This window comes from Somniosus microcephalus, chromosome 1, assembly GCF_052327205.1.
Source record: "Somniosus microcephalus isolate GS21.2 chromosome 1, FLI_Smic_1.0, whole genome shotgun sequence".
In the NCBI taxonomy this organism is placed as follows: domain Eukaryota; kingdom Metazoa; phylum Chordata; class Chondrichthyes; order Squaliformes; family Somniosidae; genus Somniosus; species Somniosus microcephalus.
In genome coordinates this window covers 358,663,361-358,688,208 of record NC_140987.1, presented here as the reverse complement: position 1 = coordinate 358,688,208, position 24,848 = coordinate 358,663,361, and the positions used below count along the sequence as shown (strand labels likewise).

At 44.6% G+C, this 24,848-nt stretch overlaps 1 protein-coding gene across 1 annotated transcript in view; it reads left to right on the top strand.

Annotated features, from left to right (window-relative positions):
- Nucleotides 1-24,848, top strand: part of tnmd (tenomodulin) — a 106,443-nt gene that overhangs the window by 57,912 nt on the left and 23,683 nt on the right. The window contains exons 4-5 of the mRNA XM_085995960.1: nucleotides 15,345-15,498; nucleotides 17,148-17,260. Coding sequence (XP_085852086.1) covers nucleotides 15,345-15,498; nucleotides 17,148-17,260 — 267 coding nt within the window. The remainder of the gene's footprint in view (nucleotides 1-15,344; nucleotides 15,499-17,147; nucleotides 17,261-24,848) is intronic.

Genomic DNA, 24,848 nt, shown 5'->3' with positions numbered 1-24,848 from the left:
CCTCCAACTTGGAAGACCGAGAGTAAAAATGGGGGATGTTTGTATCAGTAAATTCAAGAGGGAGTTGGATAAGTACCGGGCAAAAAAAAGTGTGATACGAGAGATTTATGAGATATGATGGCCTCAAAATTAGATCGCACATAAAGCAGGCAACTAAAGCCAGCAGCGAGCACATCCTTATTCCATGGGCTGCACCCATCATACTGGTAAAGGCTCCTCCATTGGTCAGTTCCTTCAGGCGCTTGGAAATCAAACCAGTGCTCCTCCCTGCTCCACATTAATTCCACAGCCAACTGCTGACCACCACTCATCCCATTCCCAATTGCCTCCCCCCGCCCCTGCATTCCTCAAACTAAAGTCCCATTTCGGGATTCCAATTTGGTCTTTTACTTCCAAATTCAATCCCAAACTCCTGAAGATTTTCTTTATTCCACCTTTAACCTGAAGATACCTTTAAAATTATTTGGTACTGGTTGCCACATAGGATTGGCTCACCCCTCATTTCAACCACTGGCATCCCATAAGCAAATGAGGGCAGCAGACCAATTTGCCTGGGTCCCTGCCATGAGCTCACTAGGCATTTGCACTGGTTATTGTGCCTCGAGTTGGGCGCGATCCAGCTTCTAGGCCGATATTTCTGAATGACTGAGACTGATCAGATGGCTCGCGGTGGTCCTTTCTGCGCCTGCACGTTCCTGTGCTCTGCTCACCGTCAAGACCCGCACATGAAGGGCCACCTCGCCAACCTGCAGCCACGAAACTGGACCCCAGCAAGGAGTTGGACTTTCAGAAGGGTTGGGGGAGGGCGGAAAATAAGTGAAGAAAATTTTTGAAGAGAGTGCAAAAGCTGAATGCGTGCACGCAAAATAAGTTGGAGGTTCAAAGCTGCCTGGACCACAGATTTTCGCAAGATCCTTTATATTGAAATATGTAAACGTTCCTTTTATAGATTATGGGAAATAAAAACATTGGGTACATTTAACCATTCAATTTCAAACAACAAAGGAAAAATAATTATAGTTACTGCTGAGTGCTTTTGTATTTTAGAATAACATTTACTATCAAATTCAAATATGAAATCACTCAACAGTAAACAATGGCTTTATTTTATTTAACAAAATTAGTTATTTTTTTCCCCCACTGATATCAAACTTAATTTGAACTGAGTACGTGCAGGATGTTACATTTGTGTATCCGGAGGCGGCGGACCTGTGTGGGGGCGGCAGCGGGACCTGAGAGAAGGTGGAATGGTCATAAAACAGCGCGGCAGAGGAGGCCCGACACCGGAGGAGGCGGACGTGTGTGGGAGCGGCAGCGGGACCCAAGAGAAGGCGGAGCGGCCATAAAGGAGCGCTGCAGAGGAGTGCTGCGAGTTGGGAAAGAGTCCGAGAGTGGGAGCAGTCAAACAACAACTGCAAAACTGCTAAAGTGATGTCACAACCAGGGAAGGAGCAGATTGGTAAGTAGGACCTGGTGAGTATTTCTACAGCCCAGTTGTTGAAGTAAAAGTAAGGTCTCTAGTTTAGAGTAAGTAGTGTTTCAAGTGAAGTAAGGTCCCTAGTGTATTTAATATTCTTTAATTTAAATGAAGTAAAGGGAGTAAGTTAAGGTTAGGACATGGCAGGGCAGCTCGGCAGCATGGAGTGCTCCTCCTGTGCAATGTGGGAAGTCAGGGACACTTTCGGTGTCCAGGGCAAACACGTGCAGGAAGTGTCTCCAGCTGCAGCTACTCGAAATCCACGTTTTGGAGCTGGAGCTGCGGCTGGAGTCACTGTGGAGCACCCGCGAAGCTGAGATCTTCGTGGATAGCACATTTAACAAGGTGGTCACACCGCAGGTAAAGAGTGCACAGGCAGACAGGGAATGGGTGACCGCCAGACAGAGTAAAAGAACTAGGAAGGTAGTGTAGGAGTCCCCTGGGTCCATCTCTCTCTCCAACAGATTTTTTGTTTTGGATACTGCTGGTTTCTCAGGGGAATGCAGCAAGAGCCAAGTCCATGGCACTATGAGTGGCTCAGCTGCACAGGAGGGGAGGAAAATGAGTGGGAGAGCAATCGTGATAGGGGATTCTATCATAAGGGGAACAGATAGACGTTTCTGTGGCTGCAGACGTGACTCCAGGATGGTATGTTGCCTCCCTGGTGCCAGGATCAAGGATGTCACTGAATGGCTGCAGGGCATTCTGAAGCGGGAGGGCGAACAGTCAGAGGTCGTGGTTCACATTGGTACCAACGACATAGGTAGTAAGAGGGATGAGGTCCTGCAACAAGAATTTAGGGAGCTAGATAGCAGATTAAAAAGCAGGACCTCAAAGGTTGTAATCTCTGGATTACTCCCAGTGCCACGTGCTAGTGAGTATAGGACTAGGAGGAGAGAGCAGATGAACGCGTGGCTAAAGAGTTGGTGTAGGAGGGAGGGCTTTAGTTTCCTGGATCACTGGGTCTGCTTCTGGGGAAGGTGGGACCTGTACAAGTCAGACAGGTTGCACCTGAACCGGAACAGGACCAACATCCTTGCGGGGAGGTTTGCTAGTACTGTTGGGGGGGGGGGGGGGTTTAAACTAACTTGGCAGGGGGTGGGATAATGAGTGGAGCTATAGTAGGGGGTGATGCACAGCCAAATATAGAGGAAAAAAACAAGTCAGCCTGGAAGGCAGAGAAAATATGTAACGGCACAAGGGAGTATGACAAGGCTGGATGGCATTTATTTTAATGCAAGGAGTCTTGCGAGTAAGGCAGATGAATTGAAGGTGTTGATGAACACATGGGAGTAAGATATTGTTGCTATCACAGAGACATGGTTGAGGGAGGGGCAGGACTGGCCGCTCAATATTCCGGAGTATAGAAACTCCAGGCAAGACAGAGGGGGTGTAAAAGAGGAGGGGGTGTCGCAATATTAATCAAGGAGTCAATTACTGCTGCAAGGAGGGATGTTATCTTAGCAGGTTCCTTTAATGAGGCCATATGGGTAGAATTTTTTTTAAAAAGGGGCAAACAATTTGCTGGGAGTGTACTATAGGCCCCCAAACAGTCAGGGGGAGATAGAGGAACAGATATGTAGGCAAATCTCAGAAGTATAGAAATAATAGGGTAATAATAGTAGGGGATTTCAATTTCCCCAATATTAACTGGAATAGTCAGAGTGTGAGAGGCTTAGAGGGTGCGGAATTCTTAGTGCATCCAGGAGAGTTTTCTGAGCCAGCATATAGAAAGTCCTACAAGAGAGGGGGCGGTACTGGACCTAATTCTAGGGAGTGTAGCCAGGCAAGTGGTCGAAGTGTCAGTAGGAGAACATTTTGGTGACAGTGACCATAATTCAGTGAGATTTAAGGTAGTCTTGGAAAAGGACAAAGATGGACCGGAAATAAAGGATCTAAATTGGGGGAAGGCCGATTTCAATATGCTAAGGCAGGATCTGGCCAAAGTGGATTGGGATAAGCTACTTGTAGGAAAATCCACATCAGAGCAATGGGAGTCTTTCAGAAAGGAAATAGAGAAAGTACAACGTCAACGTGTTCCCGTAAAGGTCAAGGGTGGGACCAACAAGTCCAGGGAACCCTGGATGTCAAGGGATATACAAGAATGGATTAGGAAAAAAAGGGAGACTTTTGGCAGATACAAAGGACTAAAAACAGTGGAAGCCCTAGAGGAGTATAGAAAATGCAGGGGGTACTTAAAAAAGAAATTAAGAGAGTGAAGAGGGGGCATGAAAAACACTGGTGGGCAAATTAAAGGAAAATCCCAAGGTGTTTTATAAGTATATTAAGGGCAAGAGGATAACCAGGGAAAGAGTAGGGCCCATTAGGGACCAAAGTGGCAATCTGTGTGTAAAGCCGGAAGGTGTGGGTGAGGTTTTAAATGAATACTTTGCATCTGTGTTCACTATGGAGAAGGACGATGTAGGCATAGAAATCAGGCAGGGGGATTGTGATATACTTGAACAAATTAGTATTGAGAGGGAGGAGGTACTAGCGGTTTTAGCAGGCTTGAAAGTGGATAAATCCCCAGGCCCAAACGAAATGTATCCCTGGCTGCTATGTGAGGCAAGGGAGGAGATGCAGGGGCTCTGACACAAATTTTCATAACCTCTCTGGCCACAGGGGAGGTGCCAGAGGACTGGAGGACAGCTAACGTAGTGCCATTATTCAAGAAGGGTAGTAGGGATAAACCAGGGGATTACAGGCCAGTGAGCCTAACATCAGTTGTAGGGAAATTATTGGAAAAAATTCTGAGGGACAGAATTAGTCTCCACTTGGAGAGGCAAGAATAGTCAGCATGGCTTTGTCAGGGGGAGATCATATCTAACCAATTTGATTGCATTTTTCGAGGGGGTGACTAGGTGTGTGGATGAGGGTAGTGCAGTTGATGAAGTCTACATGGACTTCAGTAAGGTTTTTGACAAAGTCCCGCATGGGAAACTGGTCAAGAAGGTAAGAGCCATGGGATCCAGGGCAATTTGGCACATTGGATCCAAAATTGGCTTAGTGGCAGGAGGCAGAGAGTGATGGTCCAAGGTTGTTTTTGTGACTGGAAGCCTGTGTCCAGTGGTGTACTGCAGGGATCGGTATTGGGTCCTTTGCTGTTTGTAGTGTACATTAATGATTTAGATATGAATGTAGGAGGTATGATCAGTAAGTTCGCTAATAACACGAAAATTGGTGGAGTGGTAAATAGCGAGGACTGAAGCCTCAGGATAAAGGACGATATAGACGTGTTGGTCAGATGGGCAGAACAGTGACAAATGGAATTTAACCCTGAAAAGTGTGAGGAGGTGCATTTTGGGACGACTAACAAAGCAAGGGAATACACAATGAATGGTAGGATCCTAGGAAGGACAGAGGATCGGAGGGGCCTTGGTGTGCATGTACATAGATCCCTGAAGGCAGCAGGACAGGTAGATAAGGTGGTTAAAAAGGCATATGGGATACTTGCCTTCATTAGCCGAGGCATAGAATATAAGAGCAGGGAGGTTATGATGGAGCTGTACAAAATGCTAGTTAGGCCACAGCTGGAATACTGTGTGCAGTTCTGGTCACCACACTATAGGAAGGATGTGATTGCATTGGAGAGGGTGCAGAGGAGATTCACCAGGATGTTACCTGGGCTGGAGCGCTTCAGCTATGAACAGAGACTGGACAGGCTGGGGTTGTTTTCCTTAGAGCAGAGAAGGCTGAGGGGGGACCTGATTGAGGTGTACAAAATTATGAAGGGCATAGATAGGGTAGATAGAAAGGAACTTTTCCCCTTAGTGGAGGGGTCAATAACCAGGGAGCATAGTTTCAAGGTAAGGGTAGGAGGTTTAGAGGGGATTTGAGGAAAAACTTTTTCACCCAGAGGGTGGTTGGAATCCAGAACTCACTGCCTGAAAGGGTGGTAGAGGCAGGAACCCTCACAACATTCAAGAAGCATTTAGATGAGCAGTTGAAACGCCATAGCATACAAGGCTACGGACCAAGTGCTGGAAAATGGGATTAGAATAGACAGGGCTTGATGGCCAGCTCGGACACGATGGGCCGAAGGGCCTCTTTCTGTGCTGTATAACCCTAGGACTCTATGATCTTCAGTACATGCATGTTGGTGGCTTTGAGGCTGCGATGTGGGACTGGTGTTAAGTCTGTGGATGGAATTTTGCCAGCATTCAGAGGGCGTGTTTGGAGGCGGGTCCACTGTCAAAATAGCAAAGATTGACAGCGCGTAGGAAACCCGGTCAATCCGCCTCCACGCGAGTCTCCCAGTTGTTGGGTCTGTCAGTGGAGAACTGACCCGACACCAAGCAGCGGAGGAGACAATTGGGCTCATTAAATGGCTTGTTAACAGCCAATTTAATGCTATTTTGAGGTTTCCTTCCAATTTTACATTCTCCTCCATGGGTGACCTGCTGCTTGGGGAACACACCAGCTCACCCTGGCGTGAGTTGAGTCTGCTTTGATGTATCTGATAAGCTGACAGCTCCAGAAGTGGTGTAAAGGATGCCATGTTGCAGATGGTCAGTTTCAGAGCACAGAAACTGTTGGTTACTGCATTTGTAATACAGATAGAGATTTCTTTAGCTCGCAAGTGTTTAGAGCCAACTGTATGTCCAGTGCCACCTCTTTGGAACAACCCCTCTCACCACTGACAGATCACTTCTGTCATCTCACCTGCAGCTGCCACCTATTGCAGCAACATCAGTGCCCTTGGAAAAAACACGCCTTGGTCCTCTGAATCCTTCCACGATCAGCCCCAACACCAACATCACCAGGCACACCAACATCACCAACCTTCTCTGCCATCACCTGATGCTGCACAGGACACAGGCCATCAGCCCCTGACAACACTGCTGCCCGGGAGGTGAGCGTTGGCATCACCATAGCCAGATATACTTCACTTGGTGCTGAAAAACCCTGGCTGCCACATGATGCGCCAGGTTGACACCATCCCACACCAGTACCATAAAGCATCCCTTTAATGTCCAAGCCATTCCATTCACACTCATCACTATAGCGGGGGGAGGGCGGGAGGGAAGTTATGTCTCAACATTCACTGGAACTCAGTAAGACACTTCTCAAGGTGCACACAGATCTGTCCAATAAGGGCAGTGTTGAAAATATAGATTTCACTGTATGACAATGTTTCATGATCCATTGAGATCATTGAAAGGTTGGCACCACTGCAGCCAGGGACCCCTGATGACAACCCTGCTTTTGCCCTCCTATGCAATGTGCAACCAGGCTGCGTTGGTGTCCTGGGGAGGTCTCTTCTGCCCTTGGAAGGGAAGAAAGCCTCCTTGCGTGCTGTGACTCCCTCCATAAGCATACGGAGGGAGTCATTGGAGAACCTGGGTGCAAGCGTTCACCATTGTGCAGTGCTTGTCAGTGTTTGCAGCATCTCAATGCTGTCAAACACTGCCAGAACAACTGTCAAACTCAATGTGGCCGTGGTCCCTTTAAGGAAACCGGCTGATGACACATCATCAAATGATGTCATCAGACCCGCTTCCTGTTAATTGGCCAAGAAGCCCGCAGGGTGGGATTAACAAGGCCAATCAAGGGAAAATCCTTTTGACAGAGCGGCTGCAGCCAGGATCAGGACTGGAACCTGGCAATCAGCTCTCCCGCCACCATCCCGACACTGCTGAGAAAATCCAGCCTAGTCTATTCCATTTTCTGGTAGGTTCAGTCAGTTGAGATAGATAACAGAGATGTCGTGACCTAGGAAACTATTGAAGGGAACAGCATGCCCAATATATTTGTGCTTTTTTTTTGCAGAATACTGCCCTTCTGATCTTGGCATGCAGTATATTAATGTCCTGATGCCTAATCCAGCAGTTTGGACATTAGAAGGGAGTGTAATTCTCCCCCAATATGGTTTGCTTTCCTGGAATCTGGTATGCAGGAATGTGTGGCAGACAGTGAATTACCCTCCTCAAACCAAAGACCCTTTCAGGATTCCAACTTGGCATTTTACTTCTGAATTAAATCCCAAACTCCTGAAAATTTCCTTCATTCTACCTTTAACCTGAAGATACCTTCAAAATTATTTAGTACTGGCTGCCACACATGACTGGTTCCCCTCTCATTTCAACCACTGTGGTACCATCTAACAATACCACCCCGCACCTACTAGGCAGGACATGACCAGGAAATCTCACCCAATCCAGGCAAGACAATAATGACATTACAGCAGAGTTCAAGTAGACCAGATAGCTAACCCAGGAGACCTCTCAATTAGCTTTCAGAAAACATTTGTCATCCTGGTACCTTAAATAGGACCCATGTGAAGACCCTTCTAAAATTCATTGGAATATTACAGCTAAGATCTGCTCAGCCTAACAATTAGTTGTAATTTTTTAGATAGTAGAGTAAGGGTTTCCAGTCTTGTACAATCAGCTCTGCATTAATTCTGGCTGGGTGTGGGTGTATACACATATATCTTTCCTGTTGCCAGTGATTAAGTCTCATGAACTTTGCCTGATTCGCAGACGATTCCTCCTTGGCCTGTTCTCTTAGACTCTTGTACTTCTCTGTCCAATTTGGTCTCTTAATAATTGCATCTGCTCTTTCTGAATCTAGCTGTTGATACTGCCCTTGATATTCCATCTTTCACGTTTCATGCAATCCATGATCTCAGTGTTACATTCAGATTTTAAGACAGAATACAAGTTCCTCCTAATAGTGAGCTCTAGAAAAAAATCAATATTTTTCAGGGGTTCGACCTCATTTTACCTCATTAAAATTCCTCTGAATATCAGCTTAGTGTTATTTGGAGGGACTTGTTCTTTAGGGCCCTCTCAAAACATCTGGCTTTCTGTGCAGCTGAACATGCAACTTATAAAGTTGAACATCATCATATCCTGAATCAAGTATATACTTGCAGGTACAAGGTACAACAACATCAAAGAACAACTTGCATTTATACAGCATCTTTAATGTAGAAAAACATCCCAAGGCACTTCACAGAAGCATAAACAGATTTTTTTTTAAACTCCCAAGTTTGCATCACTCCCTTTCCAGTCCTGCTGCACATTCATTCAATATTTGCTTACTGCAGAAAGACTGGGTTACCAGATCTTGCCAGCTGTGCACCCATTAGTATGGGACACAGTTGGTCAAAGGTATACAGAGGGCAACAGATACCTGCTCCCACTGGTTCTCTCCCCTGTGAAAGGTTTCGATTGCCGAGTTCTTCTTCACTGAACTATGAGATGCAAATAGGAACTGGCCCATTCTAATATATGGACTGCTAGCTGTGACATCCAGATGGATTGGGTGTTGAGGATTGGATTGCAATTAATCCATTCTATTCTGACTGATGCTAGATTGCCTGCCTCACATCTCCTACAGGGTACATTGATAAAATCCATTCTTAGAGTGACTCTGATTTACAGAGAGATGATTAGGATTGTTTTAGGGTAGGAATTTGCAACCTCTCTTTACTTAAACAGTCATTAACAATTCAGAGAAACGTTGCTCACCAAGAACTCATGAGTAAATGTTAAACCTCACCTGCAGTAGTGCATCACAAATTACCTCATTTACCCTACACACCTCTTCCTGCAGAATAGGACTCCTAATGTCCTTTATTCCTCTACATATTTATATAAGTGGCTCTGTTGGAAATTCAAGCACTTTTACTAAATTGAAAAACACAGTCTGCCCTATGTTTTCATGTGACTTCATATATTAAGATCTGTTCAGCTTCCTGAAAAGGCTTTGAGCTTTATGTAAATTGTGTAGATTTTGTTTTTAACACACCTTTTTAGACTTAATTTTTTTTTAAATGATTGTACTCTAACTATTTCTGTCTTTAATAGTGCTCGATCTTGATTGACCCTTTCTTTCATTTATTTATTTTTTGATAGAAGCAATCCTGTCTGTGCAAAAAATAAATCTTGTGACTGACAGCAAGATTCCGAATGATGGATCAAAGCATTAAAGTTTGACTTTGCATCACAAGGTCCTTTTCTGAATAAGATTGCTAGATTTTATGCAGAAGATTGGCAAAGTTTATAGAGCTTTCAAAAAGCTTATGGTTGGCTACCATTCAATAGTTCTCATCTTCTGCTCTTTTTAAAAAATATATATATTTAACCTTACTTCTGTTGCAGCTTTGCCCTTGATATCAATAGCAAATGTCTCATACAGATATTCTTCAGTGTTACCTTGTCAAAGGCAAAGTGTTAGTGAGGCTATTACCATGTACCCCTCACCACTGGAACACTTCTAATGGGCAAGTCCTCTTGCATGCTCCTGGCACATGCAATCAAGAGCCAAATTTCAATCTATTTTACTAGCATTTGCTATTGTGTTTGAAAATATGATTTACTCATCCATACATTTATTGTAAGGTCTGTGCCGTAATTAGCAATGTGCTCTCATTAGTGTGCATTTCCAATCTGCAAAGGTCCCATACCAAACAATTAAAGATAGTGACTTCAGGCTGGGTTTACTTATAAAATTTCTGGCTTTAAAGGGGCAGGTCAGCTTAAATATTGCATATTACATGGTACCTGTATAATACTTCAATATTTATAAGCCAGTGCAACATCAAAGTAATTCCATGGGAGCTCTATTAATTTATTATGACTATAAATGTCACACTTCAGAGTGTCAAAGCTATATTTTCTTTTAAGAAAGAGGGAAAATCAGTAATTTCATGCTGGTTTCTTCTGACTGGCACCTATCAATGTGGAAACTTCCCTCACCAACAGCTATTAACCAGCAATTGACCTTTCTACAGTAATTGGCCTTTAACTTTAAAGAGACAGACCTGGCCAAATGCAACAGAATAATATTGTGTATGCCATGGTATTACACTATTAACAAAATGTATGATCTGATTTACTGTCAGCAATGCTGCAGGAATTCTGCTAGCTTTTGGTTGTGTATCAACATAAAAGTATGCCCATAGGCTTTATAAAAATAGAACTTGTGTTTTTGAGTTATTAATGAGGACATCAAAAAGTTTATGGCAACAGAACCACTTAGGTGCCAACTGTAGTCTTCTTCATTCTATTTTGGTTTAGTTTTACTTGCTATACGAGCAAGTAGAAAAGAAATGGATGGATTCATAGACTTACAGTTTGAAGACTTGACATATGAATGTCATGTAGCATAATGTATCCAGAATTCCAAAAAAAATATTTAATAAAAGTTGTGACTCTGTTATGGATTAAGTTCTCAAAAGTAAGGCATGAATATGGATTAGGAACTACCTAAAGGGAAGGAAGCAGAGGGGAACTAGGTTGAAATGGGAAGGGGGTGGGGGGGAGGTGCAGTAGCGAGAGGCACTGAGTGGGTGCCACAGGGATCCAATATCCCTCCTGTTCTTGGTATGCAAATAGGGTCCAGATTTGCAGTCTTAGAGCAAGGTAGTTGAATTTTCAGGTGGTACTGAACTAGGAGCAACTTTGGACCAAGAGAAAGTAGTCAGGAGTGCTCGACAGGATATGCAGCACAGTGGAAAATGAATTTCAGTACAGATAAATGCAATGCACCGCATATTGGAAGCCAAAATAGGAGGCACATGCACATCATGGGTACATAGAAGTTACCAAAGAGGAAAGTGAGAGAACCAAGGATATTAATTGACTCATCAGCCACCATGTTCAAAGAGCGAGAGGCTGCAGTAAACAAGTTGAGTTTAAATTCATTGAATTCATACTGAAGCTGCATGTACTCTGGTCAGACCACACATGTTCACTAGACTGGTTCCTGGGATGAGGGGATTGTCCTATGAGGAGAGAGTGAGTAGACTAGGCCTATATTCCATAGAGTTTAAAAGAATGAAAGGTGATCTAATTGAAACATATAAAATTCTTAAGGGACTTGACAGGGTTAATGCTGGAAAAATGGTTCCCCTGGCTGGGAAATCTAGAACACGGGGTCACCGTCTCAGAATAAGGGGTCAGCCATTTAGGACGTGGATGAGGAGAGATTTTTTCACTGAGGGTTGTTATTCTTTAGAATTCTCTACCCCAGAGAGCTGTGGAAACTCAGTCGTTGAGTATACTCAAGACAGAGGTCAATAAAGTTTTGGGAACGAAGGGAATTAAGGAACATGGGGATAGTGCGGAAAGGTGGAGTTGAGGTAGAAGATCAGCCGTGATCTTGATGAATGGCAGAGCAGGCTTGAGGGGCCAAATGGCCTATTCCTACTTCTACTTCTAATTCTTATGTTATGTAATCTTACTCAATACAACAAAGGACGTGTGTTACAAATTGCAGGTCTGCAACAGATAGTCTCTTGGGTTCAGGGTCTCTAGTCTCGCCTGTAAGCATTTCACACATCCCCTACAATCAGGAATTATATATTTACTGCCTAATATCTAGTTAGATGGTAATTTTGTCCAGGGATCACTATAATGAAAACCTGCCCTTGTGTATGCTGGCTACAGTAATTCTGCAGATGTCCACACATACATTTCTCCTATCTTCTGGAAGGCAGACTGAAACATTCTATTGAGACAAGGCCAACTGTAAGTCAACAAAGGAGTTTATTTTACATGTAACATAAGAATGGACAGAAAACAGTTTGTGTGAATTTCAATCTATTTCACAACAATCCTCATAAAATAGAAAATACCAAAGCACACTGCCCAACTAATGGAGTAAATTCAGCTTTACAGATGAGCAAAATCTCTGAAACTAGTTGGCTCTAACCTTAAGGAGCGATTTCTCTCCTGTGACTGTTTTCCACTCCTTGGGGGGAATTTTAACTTAAAAAAACAGGTGGGTTGGAGTCATGTTAAAAATCGGAATCCAGACCAGAACCCACCTTCAACCCGCCCACTTCCAGTTTTAACGGAGGTGGAACGGCGCGGGGGGGCAGCCAGCCTGCTCCCAGGAGGCAGGTTATCCACTTAAATATTATAATGAGGCTGGAAGCCTCTGTTTTAACCTCCATTTTGAATTTAACTTTAGCTGATCAGGTTTTGGAGACCTCGTGAAACCTGCCAGCTAAAGCATGATGAGGACTGCTGGATCCAGGAGGTAAGTGCCTTTACACTCACCTCCTGGATCCAGCATCTCTGCCTAACCCACCCCGCCCACAATCATAGATCCTCCAGGAGGCCTATGATTGCCCCGCACCCCCACCCCCACCCCACCACTCTTCCTGCCCCCCACCGTGTTGCTCCCAGCCCACGATCTTCCCCCTCCCCCCCCCACCACCCACCGTGTTGCTCCCAGCCCACGATCCTCCCCCTCCCCCCCCCACCACCCACCGTGTTGCTCCCAGCCCATGATCCTCCCCCTCCCCCCCCCCACCACCCACCGTGCTGCTCCCGGCCCACAATCCTCACACCCCCTGCCCCCCACCGTGCTGCTCCCGGCCCACGATCCTCACCCTCCCACCCCCCATGCTGCTCCCAGCCCACGATCCTCCCCCCCCGCCCCCCATGCTGCTCCCGGCCCACGATCCTCACCCTCCCCCCCCCCTCCCACCCCCCAGTGCTGCTCCCGGCCCACGATCCTCACACCTCCTGCCCCCCACCGTGCTGCTCCCGGCCCACGATCCTCACACCTCCTGCCCCCCACCGTGCTGCTCCCGGCCCACGATCCTCCCCCTCCCACCCCCCAGTGCTGCTCCCGGCCCACGATCCTCACCCTCACCCCCCCCCCCACCCCAGTGCTGCTCCCGGCCCACAATCCTCACCCGCCCCCCCCTCCCCCCACCATGTTGCTCCCGGCCCACGATCCTCCCCCTCCCCTCCCCACCCCCTCCCCACCGTGTTGCTCCCGGCCCACCCCACCGTGCTGCTCCCGGCCCACCATCCTCCCCCTCCCCCCCCACCGTGCTGCTCCCGGCCCACCATCCTCACCCGAACCCACCCCCCCCCCCCAACCATGCTGCTCCCAGCCCACGATTCTCCCCCTCTCCCCCCCCACCGTGCTGCTCCTGGCCCACAATCCTCCCCCTCCCCCCGTGCTGCTCCCGGCCCACGATCCTCACCTGACCCCCCTCCCATGCTCCTCCGACTGCCCCTGACGTGATCCCTCCCTCCCTCCTCTCTGTGGCCTAGTGCTACAGGCCTACCCGACCAGATTGAGAGGCTGGCTGGCTGCGGGTGGAAGCAGAGGTTTCCCATGCAAATTAAACCCTTCCGTTAAATTTAGCAGGGCCTGTGGAAAACCCATTCTCCCAGGTTTCCCAACCGCTTCCGAGCCACCCTGCTCCCAAACCACTTCCCGATTAAAATTCAGCCCCAAGTTTTTGCAGACTCAATTTTTGTGTCCCTGCTAGACAGGGAGCCAAACATTTGACCTCTGACCCTCTCCCAGCTCTCAGTGCTGGGATTGTCCAGTTAAACTGCCACTTAGATCTACTTATGCCCGCCCACGTGTGGGCCCCTGGCAACCACCCCTACTTGGGTTGGGCTCAATTGAATGAAGCCATTCCAGTATGTTATATGTGTATGTTACTAATGTCTTAATAAACCCCATTATCTCAAGCTGATGTGGTATACAGGAAACACCATTTCTGCAGCCATTTAATCTGGATCTAATATGCATTCTCAGAATCTTGTGTGTTCGGTGGATGTAACGTATTCTGACCAGAATTTAACTTAACACCTTAAAATAAATGAATCTGAAATCCCTCCTAGACCTACTAGACAAAGATTTCAATATGTGATCAGGGGCAATCCAAGTCCTAGAACTGGTGCAGAGGAGAGCAACAAGACTGATCCCTAGAGTTACAGAAATGACCCATGAACAATGATTCATTAAGTTAAGCTCATTGGCCTGAAAAGAAGTCTATAAAACATATAAAGGATATTAAACCAGGAATACTTTCATATACATCTATGCAGAAGGACAAGAGGGCACAGGTTCAGAATTGTGAAGGGAAAGTTTCAAACAGATGCCAAGAAGTATTTCTTTAGAGGATAATTAACAACTTCAGTGGGTTGCCAGGAAGAATTGTTGCAGCCAGAACACATTTAAGAAACAGATACTTGCTGTAATGCCGAGATTGTGGTGTTGGTTTTCAGAAAGATAAAATCAAATGGGCGAAAGGGCCTCCTCTCCTCCCCATCCCCTCCCCTCACCCTCACCCTCACCTTGCCATGATAGAATTTTTCAGAATTCACCATCTCATAGGAATAAACTTAAATGAAATACTTTTGATTGCTGAAATGTGATTGGATATCTTTTCTTTGAAGGTGGTTTGGTCAATGGCACTAATACCAGAACATTTATTCCAAGGTAAAAAGAGAAAATGTTGCAAATACTCAGCCCAGTGCTGAGCCACATTTCAGTAATGCTGAGCCAGTCCATTGGACTCCCGAGTCATTTATGAAACATATACTTCTCTAATGCTTTTACTGTTAGGAAAGCATTCAGGCTGCCACCCATGCTCTTCTATTCAGCCTCCCAGGGAGAAGGGCTTTGCACCATCATCCAAGCTTACACAGAGCTATTTTGTCAGCACGATGCATAGTCAGACCTATAACTCAGGTCTGCTAAGTGAACATCAAGGTCTACTCTCAGACTGATACCTGCAATACAACTGCATTCTAAAAGTCTTCATTGAAATCACTCTGACAAAAGTACATCACTGCTGATATGGCCATTTGAAGCCCTTTTTTGCATTGCCTAATGATGAAAAATAGGTTAGTGCACCAAGTTTCCTAATGAAATTCTGCTAATCAGAACTTGTGGAAAAACCAATTATACTACACCATATGTTCAAACTGAAGTTGAATTTAATTATGTCTTGTCATTTGCGCTTCTTGTACGACTAATAAATTCAGAGTTTTCTACAAATCAAATTTAAATGAAACCACCAAGTTAAAAAAAATAATGAATTACTACTTTTTTTTGGCAGTTGACAAAAAAGGTTAATGTACGCCATTCATTTTAACAGCCAGATGAAATGATGCCAGTGAAGTTTGATGAGTCTCTTGTTTGGGTGGCAGCTGAACAACCAATTAAGGACCAACATTTTCTGATGAATTCAAAAGTCCTGGAAGTATGTGGAAATCTTCCTATTTATTGGCTTCGTCCATTATATTTGAAAGGTAAAAACAATAAAAGTGAAAGTATCAAAGATTTTGCATATGGTTTCATGTTCATATCAAAGAGATTATTTTGTAGTTAATAAATTGATATGTTTGAGTCTTCTTGTTCAATCATACAATGTTTATAAGACTAAGTTGCTGCTGTACACTCTGAGTACTACATCAATAATTTTATATCATTACTTCAGTATCTTGTACAGTTTAAATTGAATGGCTGGCTCTTTCCCTAGTGAATTATGTAATCTTGATAAAGAGAAACTTATTGACAAAAATATATATGTAATTCAGAACTAGATTTAAAACTTCCATTTTAGCATCCAAAGTGATTATATTGCATCTTGTACAAAGAATATAAGATAACCATCAGTGAATAACAAGATAAAATAATCAAGGCAGGGCAGTCAGACAACATTTTTTTAATAACATTTATATTTATGAAATCACTAGATTAGATCTTAGCTTGGAGCTCACTCACGGAAATCTGTTCTCCCTTTTATGATAGGTAAATATGGGGAGATTACAGTGGGCAATTAGTATTCAAGCATGCAATACGTTCATATGACAATCCTTTGCCCATTATTTTTAAACTAGCTTCATTTTAAATGGGTAACAATTCCACTAGAATAGCGGACAAAAGAATGTTAAATGTTTGTCCGCAAATATCGCCAACCATAATTCCTCGGCTAGAATGTTTAGTAGTGGGTTTAGTCGGGTTTTTAAGTGACATGCACTTCAAGTAGCTATCAGCGTATGTCATTCAAGTGTATTAATATCTTGGAGCATTGACAAAAGGGTAGTAATAAATTGCATTTCACTGTATTTACCAGAATTTCGCTTACAGAGAGTATACTAGTTATTGATGATATGCATCTCCACAAATGTTCTTATCAAAGCACTGAATGAATATTGATCCAAGAATCACCGATGCTTAGCACAAAGCATAAGATATTGAAAACCGCTAATTATTTTCATAAACCTGTAATGGATGTGCCAAAGGCAAGCTTTGAGGCTGTATTGATCATAAATTAATGGACATCTGCTTATAGATTGCTACTTGTCTAGACAAAAGTCACTTCTGGTGTGTACTTAGGAGAGGTATTTTTTGGAACAAAAAGACTCGTCATTTCAATCTTCTATTCGCTTGCTCCCTTATGCAGCTCAATTCCTTAGACTCCCACTAGATGAAAGGACTGGTTTTTGTAACTGGAAATGGAATGGCAACAATTCAGATAACAAAATCCATTTTTTACCCCTGCAAGCAAGAAATACAAAACAAAAATGTCAGAAACATCTTTGAAAATGAAAACAGGTTCTTGTTTGGAGATTGCGATCATCTTTTTCAGTACAACAAAGATATTTGCAAACAAATACCCATGATATCTTATCCAGGGAGAAGTAATGATGCTCAACAAAGTATAAATCAATATTTTCTCATTTCTAATGCCCATACTGACCCCAGTGCACCAGTGGAGTCAGCTTCCATTCATATGTTTTGTATTGTCTGTGTAACGCCCTGAGGGCACGGAAATATGTACAATAGATATAAGAAAATAGTACTGGGGAAACACATTACTGTTGTACATTAATGCATTGATGTCCAATGGATGCACGGAGACCCAATGTTCTAATTCAACGTTGTATCTTTTCAGATGCAGAGTTTTATGATTTTGGAGATGCAGAAGATGCTGAAGAAGATGCACTCGCTGCCGAGTTGAAAACCAAACCCAATGGAAAGCGCCCATCACGTTCCGTAAATGACTATGTGAGTGTCTGCAGCCATCTTAAAAGAAAATGCTGCCCATTATCAAATATTCAGTTGTGCTGAACCATGGGAGTGTAAAAATAACCGCTCTCTGTGCTGTGGTTCAAATGGTGCGTGAATTTTAAAAGTAGGAATAATAGCATGAATGGCCCATAAGTAATGCATTTCTAGCAATCCCACCATCGCCAACAGAAGTCTGCAATTTTTTTTTGTTTTAAAAAAAAAAAATACTTTTCCATCTTCATTGATTGGAACTGAGCCCTGGGTGACTAGGGAGAGCAAGGTAAATATTTCTAATTAAAGCTCGAGGTTAGAACCACTTTAGAAGCAGATTGAAGGTAATTGCTATCCAGTATACTCTTTTTAGACTTCCATTGCTCCACTTTCCACAAATGAACCGCACCACTGTATGCATGTGGTTTCACCTCGATCTACTTAGTGACACAAGTCTAGCGGCCCGGGTCATAAGGATTGGCGTCCTGCCAGGAACTAGATACGGTGGTTTCAGCACATATTGTGATGTTATATATGCGAGCTGCTGCAATGTTTCTCTCTTGGAAAGTTTGCCGGACAGTGAAATGCAATTTATTGACTAGTTATTGTCACTAGACCTGTTACTGAATTAGCTGCTAAACATGAAACAAGAACTATGAATTATGTTTTTGAGACTGTGTTTGTTGGAAATCATCCTCCATTTACAAGAGAAGCAACCACAACCCAATTTTGTAACTTGGAAAATAAAGTTGAAATCATTCTAAATTAGGTATCCATTGTGGGTGCTCAAGTTATATAATGGCTAACATAGAATCATCGACACTTACAGCACAGAAGGAGGCCACTTGGCCCATCATGCCTCTTTGAACATAAGATGTAGGAGCAAGAGTAGGTCATTTGGCCCCTCGAGCCTGCTCCGCCATTCAATAAGATCATGGCTGATCTGATCTTGGCCTCAACTCCACTTCCCTGCCCGCTCCCAATAACCCTTGACTCCCTTACCATTCAAAAATCTGTCCATCTCCACCTTAAATATATTCAATTGAAGGATCTATCCAATTCGCCCCACTCCTTCACTCTTTCCCATTGCCCTGTAATTTTCTCCCTTCAGGTATATATCCAATTCCCTTTTGAAAGTTACTGTTAAATCTGTTTCCACAACCCTTTCAGGTAGTGCATTCCAGATCAAAACTGCAATGCATTCCAGATCGTAATTTCTTGTTCATCTTCCAAGTGAGAAAATCTTCATAACCGAAGCCAGTCAAAAATATAGGCACATACCTTCCATGGATGGACAAGATTTTGATCTGGTTCCAAATCTTAAAATAAATCAGACTATTTGCAGGTAGCACTTTAAAATAGCTGTAAGAGCCATAAAAGCTTAAGAAAATACTTTAAAATAGTGGCTAAATGGCATAATACAGTTAATTTACCTGACCGACTTATTGTATTAAGAAACCCCCTATTTTCTTGCTCCAGTAGTATAGTCCGACACCCCCTTCATTCTTGCCACAATGGAACAGTCCCTAAGCCACACATGGGTGCAGCCATTTTACAGTTTAAACTGCACGTGGTGAAAGAGGCAGAAGCTGTGAGGTTTGGAGCAGTACAGTTTTTGACCGTGTTCGTTTATACGTGTTTGCTTTGTAATTCCGTTTGTTAAGTGTTATAGTAAACAGTTTAAAAGACAAAGCTACGTTTGGGAACGTTTTATTTCGACACGCGTCTACTCGTTGTTAAAGGCCCCACAGCTCAGTGGCCTGCCTGTTTGGAAACTAAGAAGCGCCACTACAATAGCCATGACTGAAACTTGTCAGAAGTCGCACACCACTAATAAATTGAATGAAATATCTCCCGCATCACTCAGCGTGACCATTTGGCCTGCCTATACAAATCAAAAGTTGAAGTAAAATTAGATATCTCTCAACTATCCCTATGGCTCCAGTTGGTAATCAGAGGCTCTGTTGATAATGGTTCTCTGATTGAACCACCAAATTGAGAGGTAGAAATCACCAATATAATGTCAAGTCCATTCGATGCTTTATCAAAGCCTGTATTCTTGCTACAGGAAACTTTCGTTTAACCAGAGGTTAAATGTCCGGAAAGCTCTCTCTACCGGCAAAATTCAGGAGCCGTTTCCTATAAGTTTTTTTACTTCTTGTTGCTTTTTTTTTTCCAGTCAGGCTCTGCAAGGTCTAGCTGAAGCTGTTGCTTAGCTACAGAGACGCTTTTAAGCTGCGGCCGACTGTTTTGAAGCTGTTGCTAAGCAACAGGGTTTGTTGATTCACACGGAGCTCAAAAGCTCCGTATGTTTTAACATTAGCGCTGGTTTCTACGGCAGTTTTGATGGTACGGCACCAGCTCGGTCCCGTCAGTGCCAGATACCAGAAAGTTTCCTGTATTTTAAACATTTATAGATAAGATACAAGTGTGAAAAATGATTTTGTCCATTATTTTATCTTTAATGTGTCTTAGTTTGAAAACACATTCAAAATGGAGCTGCACTTTCATTAAAAACACAATATATTAACTCCAGAATCAAACCAGCTTCAGAAACTCTAATAAAACACAGGGAGTGAACAAATGTAAGAAGTCACACAACACTAGGTTATAGTCCAACAGTTTCATTTGAAATCACAAGCTTTCGGAGCGCTGCTCCTTCGTCAGGTGAAGTGGAAAGATGCATCTCTCCACTTCACCTGACGAAGGAGCAGCGCTCCGAAAGCTTGTGATTTCAAATGAAACTGTTGGACTATAACCTGGTGTTGCGTGACTTCTTACATTTGTCCACCCCAGTCCAACACCGGCATCTCCACACCACAGGGAGTGAAATGTGCCTTGGATGATAATGCAAAACAGGTGATTGTTCAGCACTATCCCATTTTATACTCCACACGATTTTCAAAGCAAACCGGGCAGAGTGCAAGACGGGTGGCCGATGTGCTATCACCAAGCTTGCACAACAACCCAAGTCGAATTTAAACCCACCCCATCTATCATATACTAACAGACCAATTGGAAAGTTAAGAGTTCATGGTTGGGGGCAGGGGGAGCTGGGAAGTAGACTTTCTATTTCCTGTGCCTCGGAGGTATTGGATTGCCTGGGCACAGTGAATATGGGAAAATCAAGCAGGGGGAGCCCATACTCCTAATGGAGCCCATCCCATTTGCCATCCATTGATTTGACAGGAAATCAGACTGGCTGCCTGCCCAATTTTTCTGCCTTCGCTGTGCCATGCTGTCCAATCACTTTATTTGATTGGTTTGCAATAAGTGCAATGACCTTGTAATCTCATAGGACTGACCAACTGTAAATCAAACAGGCTTCTTGGACAGATTTGCTTCAGCACCGCCCAACTGGAGTTACTTCAGCTTAGCCGGACCATAAACACAAATATATAAATCCTGTAGACTAAATCCGCTGATTCACTCAGAAATCAACTATCTGAAAAGTATTCATTTTTATGCCAAGTTCTGCAAATAAGCTTTCCCAAGGATCATAGCGGGCTACTTTGCTCATTTAATTATTTGTAAACTAGTTGCAGGCTGTTATTTATTTTGGCATTTATATTAGTACCTTCCTGTTACTGCTTCCTGCTGCATATAACAACCCATACATAAACTTATTTTAAGATTTCAGCTTAGTACAGAAGTATCTGCCATGGCTGATATAAGGCATCTTCTGAAGCAAGGCGAGACAAAGTGGGCCTCCTACCTGATTGTAATAAGCGTTTAGTGTTTGCACAGGGCAGGTTATCCCAGCTTCAGTTAATAGGGAGGGTGCGGCTCATCAACAGAGCACAGGACACAAGAGGTGTGCCTGGAGTGAATTTGAGTTACAACAGGAGCTACATTTCATAAAACACCTCTGTCGATTTTGCCTAGATTTTCTACAAATTATTGCTCCAACTCATAACCTCTGTAATAGGTTACAATCGCAAGGTCACATTTGTAATGTATGTAATGTATATATACCTTAAGGGAGAGAACTACTTTTTACAGCTCCTGTATACTGTAGTACCGGCAATGACCACACCTGTATATGAACCCTGAGTAGTGATCTGTACAGTTAGTTCTAGAGTAACCCTCATTCAGTAAACACCTGTTGAATCGTTCCCTGCAGTCTGTTGTCTGATTATTGAAGGACACAACATTAAGATACACGGACATAACATTGGCGACGAGGCAGATTCGAACCTACCTGCAACTCTGCATCACCTCCCAGGGATTCGTTCCTGGAGAACAGTGGAAGAAGGTCGAGTCCAGAAGCACGGGCGTCGACCATGGGCAACCGCCCAGTCATCCAGCGGCGATTTGAGCATCGCAGGGGAGGCTGTTGAGAGCCAGGCTTGGCTTTCCAGTCACGGTGGTCCAGCGAAACGGGCTGGCAACAGGTACTGCGCAGACCCTTCCCGGACAGCGGCAGGCTAGAGCCCGACCGAGCGGCACAGAAAAAGGCCGAGCAGCATCGACGGGGGAGAGAGAGAGGGCAGAGCGCACAGGGCGCAGCCGGTGTTCAGGACCGAGTGGCGTCAATGGGTGAGAGGGAGCAGAGCGCAGCCGGTGTTCAAGGGCCGAGCAGCGTCAACGGGGGAGAGAGGCGCACAGGAAAATGCGAGGCGCTGCCATTGCCACGAGGACCGCAGAGAGCAGCGTTGGCAGCAGCGCAGGAGCAGCGCGCAAAACCCACAGGGCGTTGCCATGAGGACCGCCGAGAGCGGCGTTGGCAGCAGCGCGGGAGACGCCATTTTAAGCTGCAGCGGGGAAGAAAGGAAAGCGAGGGAGACGCCATTTTAAGCCAGTCTAACCACACCCAAAAATGCCGAAGAGTGGCAGTATCACAGCGTTCGACAATGAAGTCGAAGATTGGACGACATATGTCGAACGCATAGCAATATACTGCAAGGCGAATGAAGTGCCAGACGACAAGAAAGCGCTGGTATTGTTGAATTCAATGGGTGCAAAAACGTATGGCTTACTACGAAACCTAGTAACCCCAGAGAAGCCAGTAGAAACGGATTTTGAAAACATAGTATCAATCCTACAGGACCACTTAAACCCCACACCGCTGCTGATAGCAGAAAGATTTAAGTTTCACAAAAGGAACCAGCATAAAGATGAAAGTAATGCTGAGTATTTAACGGAACTGCGCAAGCTATCGAAACACTGCCAGTTTGGAACGGGACTAGCAGATACTTTAAGGGACAAGTTTGTGTGTGGGCTTCAAAGTGAAGGAACCCAGAAACGGCTTCTATCAGAAAAGGATCTTACGCTGGACAAGGCTTTCAGCATTGCAGTATCACACGAAGCAGCAGCACGGGGCGCTTCAGAGATACAATGGAGACTGCAAGAATATGGCACAAATGAAATGTCATACGGAACAGTGAAGTGCTATCGCTGCGGCAGAACAACACACGACCATAATGATTGCTGGTTCAAGGACAAAGTGTGCAGACAGTGTGGAAAAGTAGGACACATAGCAAGAGTCTGCAGGTCGGGAAAGAAAACCAGCAGCAAGAAATCTCCACAGGAGAAGTACAAGAAGGTACGTAAGGTGACGGAGAGTAGTTCAGATGAACAGAAGAGTGATACAGATTCCGGAAGCAAGGAGCTGGGTTGTCTGAAACTACATAATGTGATCAAAATGGAGGATCACCAAACTATCTGGGTCACGCTCAAGATAGCAGGAGTCCAAGTGAAAATGGAATTGGACACAGGATCAGCCCTAACAGTCATAAACCGAAGGGACTATAAGTGGCTATTCTCACATATACCCTTGAGAGATACAAAGATTGTCTTGAAGACGTACACGGGGCAAAAAGTCTACCCCAAAGGAAAAATAAGGGTGAACGTTATATATAACGGCAAGGAAACACCAAAAATGGACCTATATGTATTGCCAGATGGAGGACCACCACTACTAGGACGTGAATGGATCCGGAAGATACAGCTAGATTGGCATTCCATACAAGCACTGACTGTAGATGCCAAAAAGGATGACGACGTCACACCTGGACGACTGTCAAAAATGCTAACTGATGCACAAGAAGTGTTCCAGCAGGGACTCTGAACACTAAAAGGCATAACAGCGACGATCAAAATAGAGGAAAATGCAAGCCCAAAGTTTTTTAAGGCCAGACCGGTACCTTATGCAATCCGCCCAGCCGTCGAAGCAGAGCTGGAAGGTTTGGAATGTTCAGGAGTACTGTCCAAAGTGGACTGGAGCGAGTGGGCTACACCCATCGTTCCTGTAATGAAGAGGTCGTTGAGTAATACGCCTGGGGAACCAAAGAAGGTTCGCATCTGTGGGGACTTTAAGGTGACAGTGAACCCAGTCCTTCACACTGTACAATATCCGCTTCCGCGGATTGAAGATATTTTCGCCTCGCTATCTGGAGGGAAACACTTCACTAAGATTGATCTGGCCCAGGCGTACTTGCAAATGGAGGTAGAAGAAGCCTCGAAACAGTACCTCACGATCAACACTCATAAAGGTCTCTACTAATACAACCGGCTGGTGTTCGGGGTAGCATCAGCTCCGGCTATTTGGCAAAGGGCAATGGAACAAGTCCTGCAAGGGATTCCAGGGACCCAGTGTTATTTGGACGACATCCTGGTTACGGGCGAAAATGACAGTGATCACCTCGCCAACCTGGAGAAGGTGCTCACTAGATTGAAGGAATATGGGCTCCTAGCTAATCGCCACAAATGCGAGTTTTTCCAGAAGCAGATCTCGTATTGTGGCCATGTTATTGATAAAGAGGGGTTACATAAGTCCCCTGAAAAGATTGAGGCAGTAGTCAAGGCTCCAGCACCGGAAAATGTGTCACAACTGAGGTCGTTCCTCGGGCTGGTGAACTGCTACCATAAGTTCTTGCCGAATTTGTCTACCGTACTACACCCACTGAACACCCTACTGCAAACTGGGGTACCATGGAAGTGGAGTGACGAATGTAAACGAGCTTTCCAGAAGAGCAAAGCATTGATCACATCAAAAGAGGTGTTGGCTCATTTCAACCCAACACTAACCAAAGCTTAAATCTCTTTGGTTTATAGTTTCTAAGGTGCGATATTCATCATCTAGAATCGGGACAGAGGGTATTTAAAAATATCAAATTTAATTAATTACATAGAATGGGCAGCACGGTGGCATAGTGGTTAGCACTGTGCCTCACAGCGCCAGGGACCCGGGTTCGAATCCGGCCTCGGGCGACTGCCTGTGTGGAGTTTGCACATTCTCCCCGTGTTTGCGTGGGTTTTCTCCGGGTGCTCCGGTTTCCTCCCACAGTCCAAAGATGTGCGGGTTAGGTTGATTGGCTATGATAAATTGACCCTTAGTGTTAGGGGGATTAAATACGTGGGGTTACAGGGATAGGATGGGATATGTGCTGGTGTAGGGGTTACGGGGATTTGGTGGGATATGTGTCGGTGCCGGCTCGATGGGCCGAAATGGCCTCTATCTGCACTGTGGGGTTTCTGTGATTCTGTGAATGGGAGATCAGGTGATGTGTTGCTGCTGCAATATGTGGGAGCTGGTGGACACCATTGATGCTCACGGTGATCACATTTGCAGTAAGTGTTGGCTGCTCGAGGA